Source organism: Henckelia pumila, unplaced genomic scaffold (genome assembly GCF_033568475.1).
Source record: "Henckelia pumila isolate YLH828 unplaced genomic scaffold, ASM3356847v2 CTG_80:::fragment_3, whole genome shotgun sequence".
Taxonomy (NCBI): domain Eukaryota; kingdom Viridiplantae; phylum Streptophyta; class Magnoliopsida; order Lamiales; family Gesneriaceae; genus Henckelia; species Henckelia pumila.
Genome location: NW_027331885.1, coordinates 222,438 through 235,434, shown reverse-complemented (window position 1 = coordinate 235,434; position 12,997 = coordinate 222,438). Strand labels below are relative to the sequence as shown.

The following is a 12,997-nucleotide window of genomic DNA, read 5'->3' as shown; positions in this document are numbered from 1 at the left end:
TCACCCATGATGTTAGATTATCATTCTGCGGTGGGCAAATTCAGGTACCATTTATTGTCAAGATGACACGAGAGCGGGCTATATTATGCCTACTAATTTGTTGGACCAAAATTAAAATCTAGATTTAATTGTAGATGATTTAATTCAAATATTCAATTGAATTTGCCTCGTCACCCTATACATACAATTAGCTTATATATATAATATATCGTTCATTTTTAAAATTTTTAAAATTACTTAATATCATTTTGTGTTTGCGATACGGTCCAATCTGACTCATATTTGCAGTGGAATTAAAAATTTAGTAAAAAAATATTTTTTGTAGATAGATCGAATATGAGATCCATGATTATTGTTAATTAAATTCCAAATAATTTCAATATAGGTAAAAAAAAAATATTTGAGATTTTCAGTTTTCACGGTATATATGTGATGGTATGATTATTTTAAGGTAATTCTGAAGTCAACAGTACTGTGACATTTTATGCCAAAATATTTTATTTTATTTAGAATAAATAAATATATATTTCTTCATCTGCATTGGTTTGATTTAATCTTCAAGTCAAACACCGGTGCGCACCATTCAACCATATATACACACACAAACGATCTCGCATCTTCGATCTCTCAATCTATATATACCCGCATTTACGTTGATATTGTGGGTACATTTCCCGTGCATATAGTTTGAGGCCGGCTGGAGATGGCGGAGAAGAGATATATAGTAGAAGTGGCGACTTCGAAGCCTGCAAAAGATGGGAAGCCGTCGATGGGGCCGGTTTATCGAAGTATTTATGCTAAGGATGGGTTCCCGCCGCCGATTCCTGGGCTCGATTGCTGCTGGGATATTTTCAGGTTTTCTTTTTTTTTTTTCGATTGAGCTGTCATTTTACGATGCAGATTGCTTAATTTGATTGATCAAGGTTTTTTTTTTGGGAAGTATTTGATTGATTACTTTTGAGATTAGGGGTTTAATCTGGAAGGGTTTCTGTTAGTGTTGTATTTGTGAATTTTTGTGTATGCATGGTTTGAAATGGCAGTCAAAAAGTCGATGTTTTTTTTTTAAAAAAAATATTTTTTTAATCGCCCCTGAATTATGACATGAAGTCGATTGGCGCAGCTATACACGGTCTCCTCAAATGATTATATTTTAGACTTTTATTTGTAGTTCTTTCAATAATAGTTCTTTGTTGATTTGATTCAAGACGTATTCGATGACATGGAAGACTACTGCGCAATTGGATCTGATTAATGTAGAAAGATTTCCGCAGTAATTATGTTGTTTGAGAGCTGTGATCTGGCCCCCACAGTTATAGAAATAGTTAAAATCTTATGAAATTGACACTTCCACACATGACCTTTTTTTATTTTTATTTTTTATTTACACATTCTTGTTTTTGTCTGTCTGTGTTTTTTGAACTTTCCTTTGGATTCGGTGTTGTCAATTTCGTTATCAAAATATTATCAAAACATTTAGATTGGTAATGTCTACAGAATGATGTCTATACGTGCTTAATTGAACGGGATGAATAAAACGGAGAAGAAGCTCCAAATTTTGTTCTTCTTCTTATTACTCTACCTGACACCTGCTAGGGTGCTACTTCAACCACACTGAACTACCTGATATATTTTCTTTCTTATTTTAATGAGCTATCATTTATCACGTTGGAAAATTGCTACACGTAAGTGTAATGGTTTCATATTTAAAAATTTGAATGGAAAATTTCAAGTGTGAGATTGTTAAGATTTTGTTGAATAAAAACAATTCAAGAGTTGATGCAATTCAAATATTATTTGAGAAGTAGTCATCTCATAAAAGTGACTGGGATACGGGTTATTGGTGAGTCTGTGCTTGATGCTTCCTACATTCTGGATGCTCGGCTTGAAATTCTGATTTCCCAGATGTCTTTTTCATCTTTACCTTCTTTGCTGATGAAAATCTGAATCAAAATTTTTTTCTGTGCCACAGTTTATCAGTTGAGAAATATCCCAATAACCGAATGCTTGGCCGTCGTGAAATTGTCAGCGGGGAGGTAGGATTTCATTGTAATGATTATTTGGGAATCACGTGTACTGTAGTCAAATTCATTTGATATTTCTTCTTCTCTATTAGTTTTAACATCTTGATGAACTCTTGGACTAATCATTGTGATATATCTGCTTCACAAGCCTGGAAAATATGTGTGGCTTACTTACAAAGAAGTATACAACATAGTGCTGCAAGTTGGGAATTCCATCCGTAGTTGTGGCTTGGAGGAAGTAAGGCTTGCCATCTTTTGTTTTCACGAATCTTTATTGTTGTCATGAAGCTCTATGTCAAATCCAGTTTTCTTCAATTGTTCATCATATTACTCCGTAAAATTGGTTTTCATTATTGGCTATACTACTCCAATATGCACGTTAAATTGTGATACCTGGGTTTGTTTCAATTGGCGTTAGTTCCAACTGATTAACTGTCTTAATCAGCTTCAACCTTTGCTTCCTAGATATGGAGTAGTCTTTCATGACTGAAATTAATGTCAAAATGTGTACCATGCTTCCCCATGTGCCCACCGTTTTAATTACACTTTGTGAATTTATAATTTTATATACTTTCGACTTTTCTCTCTCTGCTTCTGTTTATACACAATTCCATGTTTTGAAGTTGCATTTTTAAATAATGTCATTCGTACTAACCAATTAATCTTCTAACCATCTCAGGGTGTGCGATGTGGAATTTATGGTGCCAATTGTCCTGAGTGGATTATGAGCATGGAGGTACTTCCTTGATTCTATTTTTATGCCCTTTCTGGATTCATGCCTTCAAGATTGTGAGCGATAGTATACATGTTTAAATTTTGGATTTTCCAGTCATTGTCAATCATCTTATATGATACAAATTGCTGCAGGCCTGTAATGCTCACGGGCTTTATTGTGTCCCTTTATATGACACATTAGGTACATATCATTCCCATTTTTTCATTTGTTTGGCAGTTCATTTTGTTCGTTAAAAAATGAAGCATCTACCAGCTCATAGGCTTTTACAGCATACTGTTTTTTTTTAAAAAAAAATGAAAGAACTAAGTTCAGTTGTTACCATGAGATTTTATCCTTGCCCTTGCCTGGTTTAGGTGCTGGGGCTGTTGAATTCATCATATGCCATGCTGAAGTTACTCTGACTTTCGTGGAGGAGAAAAAAATTTCTGAGGTACGGTTGTTTGAAGTCAGGACATAGAATTAATTGAGTTTCTTCGATATCTGCGGGAAAGTTTTACCTATATCTCTTTATCCATTTGTGTTAATAAATACTTTTTGGCTTATCTCTCATGTGAGACTTGAGCTCTTTTGGAGGCATTTAAAGTTGTTGTGGCTTTGGCCTTGACTGTGAATAATTGAATCATGAGACCTGTGGAAATCGAATCATGCAACTGAATGCGACCCTTTATTTTTGTTTTTTCAGCTGTTGAAAACTTTCCCGGGTTCATCTAAGTATTTGAGAAGTAAGTTGGGTTCAAGTCAAATTTCTTGTAACTAACGGTAAACGGTTTCAAATAAAGGCGATGAATGTATAATTTTGCATCCTCAACTTCAGCAATTGTGAGCTTCGGGAAAGTTACATCTCAACAAAAGGAAGAGGTTGAAAAGTTTGGTGCGACTATTTATTCTTGGGATGAGTTTTTGTCACTGGTGAGCCTGTTGATTTTCTGTTATTTCTGTCACAGGTACATCCTTTGTGATATTTTAATTTGAGTTGCTTGACACTGTGTAGATACCGCATAACATCAAACAGCTTGGTTAATATTTTCTGCTCAAGTTCATTTTTATCAGTAAAGTAATCTATCTCAATGTTTTACTCAGGAAGAATAGCTCATTTCTGCTATATATTTAGAAAGAGATCTTTGTAGTTTATCAGTTTGTTATGCCCGATGTCTGTTGCTAAATTTTTTTTATAGTTTTTTAAACCCTTAGATCCAATGGCATTTTGTGAATGTTTTTTTTTTTTTATCACAAATGTTAAATTTATCTCTAATATCTATCGGTATCTATAAATACCATACATGAAGCTTGAGGCTTCTTGAATACCTACTTTGGGATTCCGAATATTTATTGCTATAAACTGCATTCATAATTTCAAAATTTCAGTGAATTTCAGTTTTTCAATTATTATTTTTGTTCATACAAAAATTTTATAAGACATACAATGTTACATTTGACTAGAATATTGCACCTGATCATTTTAGGGAAGAAAAATAATTCGGAAGGCTCTTAAAAAAAAGCGTTCGCTTCGTAGTCAATTTGTTTCCATCTGGTTTTACAGTTCAACTTGTTTCAATGCAAGTTTATATGTTTCCAATCTTTTGGATGAGGATATGTTTTATGAGCTTATAAGTTGTTTGTTAAAGTGTTTGTTTAAACTTATTTTAAACAACTTAAAGATGTTATTATGTTTGGTATTATAAGATCTTTTTATTGTCAAAATTACCAAAAATGGTATAATTCTATGAAAATAATGTTTCGAGTTATACATATACGAAAATAGTTTTAGAATAAACATATATTAAAAAATAAAATTGTTTTAATATTTTACTTTAGAAAAATTTATGTGATTTGGAAATTTTTTAAAATAATATTTAATATTTAATGGGTGGAGTATATGATGGAGATTTATGAAAATATTTAAGGATATTTTAGAGATATAAAATATTAAAATAAGATCTTTTTGAAAAAAATACCTCCCCCTTACTTTTTTTAAAAACAGCTTATAAGCTGTCAAACAACTTATTTTTATTTTGACAGCTTATAAGCTTTTTTTAAAAAAAATTTACCAAACACTATTCGGAGCTTAAAAGCTCTTTGAAACAGCTGAGCTTTTAAGCTCTGCCACAAACAAGCTCTTATTAATTTGTCAACCATATGTATGCTGGAAGCGAACTATTTCAGTGCTAGCTTCCTTAAAGTGATTAATGTTTTCCTATGAGTTTGTTACTGTGTGTACAACAAGTAATTAAAACATATTCTAAATATAGGACCAAAAAAACAGGATGTTGGAAGATTACTATTTTTAGTGATATGCTATTTTGGGAGATTGTAAATTTTATATTATATAGTATTCTGTATTCTTAGAGTTTGAAAAGTTAATGATGCAAATCCTTGTTTTCAAGGGATTTGTTAGGCAATTAGTTATGTGTTCCTTGTTTATAATTGGGGATGTATAAGAGGAGTTAGTGCTGTACACTTTTATCAATGAAAACCCCACTTATTTTTAACACATGAGTTCCCATATGCGTGTGAGAGTCCAGAATGTAGCTTTTAATTGAGAGAGTGTGTCTGCCATCAATGATGCACCAAAGATATATGTTTGACAACTATATAGACACTTCACCAAACCTTGAGGGCTCCAAGTTGCTTTTTACGAACGCCTGTAGTTGTCACAGTGAGGTAATGTGAGATGGTGGGGCAGTTCTTTTATCGGGCCACTGCCGTGACACGATACGATAGTTAGGACACTGACTTCTGAATTTAAGAACTGACAAATTCAGGGTCTAAGCTCTGGAAAATGAACAGAATCAAGAGTCTAAAGATATCATTACAAAAAACTTTATGTACATTGTGTAATCCAAAGACAATAACTACATTAATTCATAAAAAAAATCAAACTAATGCTCATGAATGGGGCTTGTGATGTATCTGAAAAAAATACTTGAACCAGCCTGAGATTGATAAATCCAAATTTGGCCTATATAAATAAAACCGTTTCAAGAAGCTTGCAAGCAGGATAAGTTTGTTTGTGAAAAGGTAGAGAATTGAAATCCAGTTTTATGCTTGTTGTCTTTTACATGGTGTGTTGTCATTATGTATTTAGCTATCCAGAATGTCTGTATTTTAATTTGATTGTTTGGCTCATCTACTTATTTAATGATTGAACTCAATTCCTGTTGATATGAACAAAGTCATCAATATTTTCTCTCTGTATCATTTTATGCACGCACCTGATGTCATACTTTGGTAGTTACACAACATATTATTTTGTTACTTTTCCTTGTACAGGGCGCAAATAAGCACTACGATCTTCCGGTGAAAAAGAAAACTGACATTTGTACGATTATGTATACTAGTGGAACTACTGGTGACCCTAAGGGTGTCATGATTTCCAACAACAGCATTGTTGCTATGATAGCTGGAGTGCAGCATCTTCTAAAGAGTGTTAATGAAGCGGTAAATGTCCATCTATTTGTTTTTCTTGTCTTGATCATAAAAAATTTCTTAAATGGCATGCTATATGGATATATGCGGGATGCATCACACAATCGATTAAAGTTGATCGAATCACATTTTTTTTGTAGTTGACTGTCAGTGACGTATATCTTTCATACCTTCCTTTGGCGCACATCTTTGATCGTATCATTGAAGAGTGTATCATCAATCACGGGGCTTCAATTGGATTCTGGCGTGGGGTAAAATTTTGTTTATCTGCCTAGTGTTAGATAATAGAGAATTCTAGTTACATTTTATGCTATTACATATCTGCAGGATGTGAAGTTATTAGTAGAAGATATTGGAGAGCTAAAACCCACTATTTTCTGTGCAGTTCCTCGGGTATTAGATAGAATATATTCAGGTTCGGTTCCATTATTCATGATATATCTTGACTACTAATAGTTAAATTTTGAACCCTTCTGCATTTCAAAATTTCATGATTGTAAAGTCAATATAATTCCTGAGAAATAGTCAATATTGAAGAAATAATTCAATCGGCCTTGTGATGCATAATTATGGTCTCAAGTCAGTCTTGGTTATGTTGTAACTTATCTTTCTATTTCAGGTTTGCAACAGAAGATTTCGGCTGGGGGATTCATAAAGCAAACCATGTTTAATTTTGCTTACTCTTTGTAAGTTTTTGTGTGTGTGTGTGTGTCAATTTCACTGTCCTCTTGGTAGGGAAAAATTTATGGAGGTTAGCTATATCTGAGCGTGACCTGCATTTTGTCCAAAGTTTTCTTTTCTTGCGGTCTTCTTGAGAATTTTTGCATCATTTTTTAGTTGTACAAACCGTTCTTGAAATCCATCATACTAGCTTTGACTACATCGTAAGCAATTAGACCTTTTGGAGCCCTGATCCCCTGGTTAGTCTGTTTTGAAGCTGAGATATTCACCTTCTCAGTAGACCATGGCTGAAAATGGGGTCAAAATTCTTGACTTTCAATATTTTTGCACTTTGGCAAACTTTTTTGCAGAAAGCTGCGTAGTATGAGGAAGGGCAGTAAACACTCAGATGCATCTCCACTCTGTGACAAAATTGTTTTCAAGAAGGTAATCAGCATTGTCCACGCTGGCCTTTTGTATTTTATTTATGCTCTTCGAACTTTCACATGAGTGTGACTGCCGTTGTTCCGACATGTTTCTAGGTAAAACAAGGCTTAGGCGGAAACGTAAGAATTATTTTATCCGGAGCAGCACCTCTAGCATCTCATGTGGAAGAATTTCTGCGAGTGGTGTCATGTTGTCATGTTCTTCAGGGATATGGTATTTCTCAATCACTCTATGAAATTTGTTAGCAACCGGTTTTGTGTTTTTGAACAATTCACGGTTTAAAGAACTTTGTCATTCAGCATATGCATGTGAACAATACTTCAGCTTACCTTTTCACTATATCTGTTAAAAGATAACTTGTTTTTTTTCATTAACTTTGGTTGAATATTACAAATAACATATTTTGTTGAACGATTCACATTTTAAAGCATTTTGTTCATTTGGCATATGAACTGTCTTTATTTGTTCATAGATTGGCATAGCCATTTGTGATTGGATGCATTGTTTTCTGTGAAGATTTCAGCTTACCTTTTCATTAGCTCTCTTAGTTAGTAACCCAATTTTTCCCTTACTTTTGTTGACATTGCGAATAATATGTTTTCACCCAATCATTTGGCTTTGAAACTTCAACTGGAAAATTTACCAATAATTAACTCGAAAATGTTTGCATATCATATCCACTAGTATATGGAGGCTGCACACGCTCACGTCAGAATCCTCATCTTAATATTTCCACGTGAAACATAAATGAAAAAGTTGTGGAGAGGGAGTTGCTTTTATCGATCTAATATATTCTGGATTGAATTTTAGGTTTTTGTCGATTTCAGTTTGAGGCATTTTTATTGCTTTCTAAACCCTATTCATTTATGCTGTAATTTTTTATTTCTTGATCTGCCTGATCTCTTCTTTGCGTTAATTTCGGTGATGTAGGTTTGACAGAAACTTGTGCTGGCACTTTTGTTTCAATTCCAAATGAGATTAATATGCTAGGCACTGTGGGCCCTCCGGTACCCAATGTGGATGTCTGCCTGGAATCTGTTCCTGAAATGGGGTATGATGCTATCTCAAGAACGCCGCGTGGAGAAGTATGTATACAGGGGGATACTTTATTTTCGGGCTACTTCAAGCGGGAAGACCTTACCAATGAGGTCTTAATTGATGGCTGGTTTCATACAGGTTGCTCTTCCTTACCATTTTGGAATTGATTTTAAGTCTAGTATGTGATGTATGAAATCTAATTTTGATGAAACTCTGCTCTGTCAGGGGATGTTGGCGAATGGCAACCGGATGGTAGCTTGAAAATTATTGATCGCAAGAAGAACATTTTTAAGCTCTCACAAGGAGAATATGTTGCTGTGGAGAACTTGGAAAATATCTATGGTCTAGTTCCCGATATCGACTCGGTATGTGTTAGCAGTTTTGTTGCGTTTGTTGTATCCTTATCTCTTGTCCCTCTGTGAGATTGGGCTTTAATGGTTTTCACTTTGGAGTAAATGCCTGCAACAGTTTGAAAACATTAGCTATGAGTTGGAATGGCTAACCTCTTCTACATTCTCTCTTTAGACACTATCGACTTATTAGATAACTTGGACTCCTCGTGTTATTCCTGAACGTAAATTTGGGTGATTTTTATTTACTTTTTCTTCTACTGAATTTTCACTTCTTATATTGGTGCTTTGCCGTTGTGTGCATGTCACAAATTGCTTATAATTCAAACTGCAGGTTTGGATTTATGGCAACAGCTTTGAGTCTTTTCTTATTGCGATTATTAACCCAAACAAGGAAGCAGTGGAGCAATTGGCTGAAAAGGCTGACATATCTGGTGATTTTGGTACCCTCTGTGAAAATGTCGAAATAAAAGAATACTTTCTTGGGGAACTCGCAAGGATTGCAAAAGAAAAGAAGGTTTCTCTATTCTCTAGCTACTTTATTTATCAAAACATTCGAGCTCTTGACATTTTCAATCAGTTTTTGGTTGCCTTGTGCAACAGGAATCACCGGCCAACTTCTGAAAGTTTTCTCGTTGTTCTTAAACCCTATATGCTGTTTTCTTCTTGCAGTTGAAGGGTTTTGAATTTATTAAAGCCGTGCACCTCGATCCTGTACCATTTGATATGGAACGAGATCTCATTACTCCAACTTTTAAGAAGAAAAGGCCCCAGATGCTCAAGTATTACCAGGTCAGTAAATTTTCATTTTAATTTTTTTGCTACCATTAGTGGTATCGTGTTGGAACAATTACCCTTTTTTGCAATACCTTGTATATATACTTTATCTTAAAATGTGTCACTCGTGTTTAATTTGCGACTGCCTTTTGTTTGTTGGCCCCTTCAAGGGGTGGATTTTTTTTTTTTTTTTTTGGGCGGGGGGGGAGAGGGGGAAGGGGTGGGGAATATCGCCAAGCGTTGTGTCTCAGGAGTTTGTTCAAGTAATCCTCCCAATAACATCACATCTTCTTGTGCAGGACATCATCAACGGCATGTACAAAAGTGGGAAATAAACAGGCTACTCCAAGATACATAAGCATATAACCCCGATAAAGAATTTGCTCCAACCCTATATTTTTCGCTTTCATTTGGTAAACTTTTGTTGCCCAGCTGATTTGAAGAAAATGTAGAGTTAGAACTGTGAAAATGGACTCGATGTTAGTTCCTCTGAAATTATTATTGTGTCTGGTTCATAATTCTATACAACTTTATCGTTTTTCTTTTGTCATGATGTCATTTTATTACTCCGCTTTCCTTGATTTTCTGTGTTACAAAACGAAAAGAACGGAATTGCGCTCTTTTTATTTATTTTGTGTTAATTTAACTGCATTTAGTTTGATTAAACATTGTACACCATCGATGGCATTCCCGGAAACGTAATGATTTAAAAACCATTCATGTTCTAATTGGTTTCGAATAAAAATGTCAAATTTTACAGTGTTTCTTTAGCTGAAGTCTCCCTTTGATGTATATTGTAGAATAAATATTTAGTTTCGTGCAATTTTTTTGATTTCTTTTAAAAATGTTGATTTCATCTAAATTTGGATATGGATTAATGTATGTGCATTCAGATATTTTATCTGACAAATTTTAGCAAGGGAACGTGAAGGAAGATTTGGACAAAAGTTTTTTATGGCACATGTATCTGGGTGACAAATGTACTTCATATCTATGTGAAAGGGACAAGTCTCAAACAGACGACCCTTCGCCCCTCTCAAACATTCAAACCTGAAACCATCACGATTGATGATAATTTTTTGGATGTACGGATAAGATCTTATTTATCTTTATTCAGTGTGACGTGATAACTATTTTCATACTTATAATAAAAAAAATATTTTTTATCGATGATCTAAATAAGATATTCATCTTGAGATCGTCTCGTAAGTGTTTTTATGTAAAAATAAATAAATTTTTTTATGATTCAAGTCAAATAAGAATGGAAAAAAATCTCAAAATACAGTTCAACACATCTTAAAAATCGAAATAAACTTAACTTTTTGCAATTGTTTAATTTAGCTAACCGACAATTTTATGGTTTGTGCTCCAAAAAAATCTCAATTTTTGACACAAAAAATTGTCTTCGAAATGGGGATCGTTGCTTATTTCATCGATATGTCCATAAAAGATCTGCATCCTAGGAACGAGTGGGACCCTGCTTTAATAAGTTATTTATTGGGAAAGAAAATAATAATTTTTCGAAGTGGTTGATCTAGATTGTTCGTTTCAAACTTTCCAATCCAATTTCTAATCAATTATGAAATGAAATTGATAAAAGGAAGGTGAATAATGGGAGCCTTTGAATTATTTTTTTATGTAGTTTTTTTTAAAAAATATATATTTATAAATCATACTAAAAATATATATATCAAAGTTGCATCTGCTTTTCTTTTCCCTTTTTTTTTTAATTTTTTTTTATTAATTTGAATTTGCTTCTGCCACCAAATATTGTTGGCTTTATGTTATATAGAAAGAAAGATATAAGATATGGTGAAAAATATCTAAACTACTTATATAATTGATGAAACATATATCGAGGGGGACCAAAATTTTATGGAACACCTTGGTTTCTGTTGAGAATAACATTCCAAGAAAAATGGTGTTTTTAATTTTTACTGCGTGTATTTGTCTACATGTATATATTGAGATACATGTACATATATTATTATTATTTTGTTGTGTTAGATAAGTTTTGTGTAAAATATATTGAGAATATTATTTTAAAAACTTTTAAGAATATACTCCATCCGTCTCAATTATATAGTCCACGTTTCTTTTTTGTTTGTTCCAAATATATAGTCGTATACCATATTTAGTAATATTTTTTAATACATTAAATAGAGATAAAATAAAAAGTTTGTATAAAATTTGTTTTCCCAATAATTTTTTTTTAATCTGTGTGAAAAAAATAGGACTATATAATCAGGACAAATGAAGTATTTTCATAACAATTTTTATTTTATGAATGATAGGATCATCTAAAAATTTAAAAATATAAACAAAGAAAAATAAATATTTATTAAGATATAATATATAATATTTATATATTAGTTACAAATTTTCTAAGATGGTTTGAACTTATAAAATAGGGTAAGGATGTCAATTATGGTAGATTGGTTGGTTCGGACCAGGTTGAAGTAAAATATTATAAAAAATGTTATAAACCGAAACCTTATCAGCATGACCAACTCCGGTTTTTTATTTTGCAACATTATAAATGGAACATTCTATACTATATTTGGAGTATTTCTCTGATGATGTGGTCAAATGTTAACCCTTGGATCATCAATACATATGTCAAATTTCATAAAAAAATGTGAAGGATCCCCACCATCTAATGGTAGCGTAATCTAACCCATTGTTCTGTAACAAAATAATTAAATACAAATACAAAGCACATAATAATAATAAGAATGTTTTACTTTACTGGTAAAAAAATTATTTTAATTTAAATATATAATAACAAAACTTCACATAAATATGATTATTAAATCTAATGGATTTAAATATTTAAATTCAAGAGTCTAATTATCTAAACTTAAGTACTCCGCAAAAAGAGATAAATGTTTAGGAAATACAAATACTTCAAAAGATAAAATATTGTAGGATGAAAATTTATGATTTCAGTTAAAAACATTTAAGCATCACATTCTATATCCTTTTATACTTCGACAAGTCAAGCCTTGGAAAAAAATATGAATGAGTCGGATAGGTTCGGGTTGCTGGGTGGCCTTATTCTCAACTCAGGTCAATCCAATCCGAGTCAAACCGAACCCAAGCAAACCTAATTTTTTTTAAGGCTAGATATTGGGTTCAATCCGATCAGATTGAAATCCCAAAACCTCAAATATTAACTTGCTATTTTTCGCGTTGACTCACATCATTTTGAAGGATCAAGTCCATTTTTCACAATCCTAAAACAAGGAGAACGAGAAAAGTTGGAGAGATGCTCGAAATTAATAACAAACTCACTTTTATCAAAGTTATATACGTAACAAATATATATTATGTGAGAATGATTTGTATAAAAACTATACTCATACTCACATCTTAGCATGCATGACATGCACAAATATTAAACACAAAAATTTTTAGTAGACGACTTGATAGTTAATTTTGTGATATAGTCTTAATTATATATATTCGACTCGATGTAAAAAATATTAATTTTTTATGTTAAAATATTAATTTTAATTATAAATTTGAGTCGAATCGATCCG

At 32.6% G+C, this 12,997-nt stretch overlaps 1 protein-coding gene across 1 annotated transcript; it reads left to right on the top strand.

Moving 5' to 3' along the window:
- Positions 1-545: 545 nt before the first annotated feature.
- On the top strand, positions 546-10,021 carry LOC140873839 (long chain acyl-CoA synthetase 4-like). The gene is made up of 19 exons (XM_073277111.1): positions 546-855; positions 1,970-2,033; positions 2,170-2,259; positions 2,701-2,757; positions 2,889-2,937; positions 3,111-3,187; positions 3,440-3,479; positions 3,572-3,666; positions 6,028-6,195; positions 6,324-6,434; positions 6,511-6,598; positions 6,803-6,869; positions 7,215-7,290; positions 7,386-7,503; positions 8,221-8,466; positions 8,554-8,693; positions 9,013-9,195; positions 9,351-9,470; positions 9,755-10,021. The coding sequence occupies exons 1-19, from the start codon at positions 704-706 to the stop codon at positions 9,788-9,790; spliced, it is 1,977 nt and encodes a 658-aa protein (XP_073133212.1). The 5' UTR covers positions 546-703; the 3' UTR covers positions 9,791-10,021.
- The last annotated feature ends 2,976 nt before the right edge of the window (positions 10,022-12,997 follow it).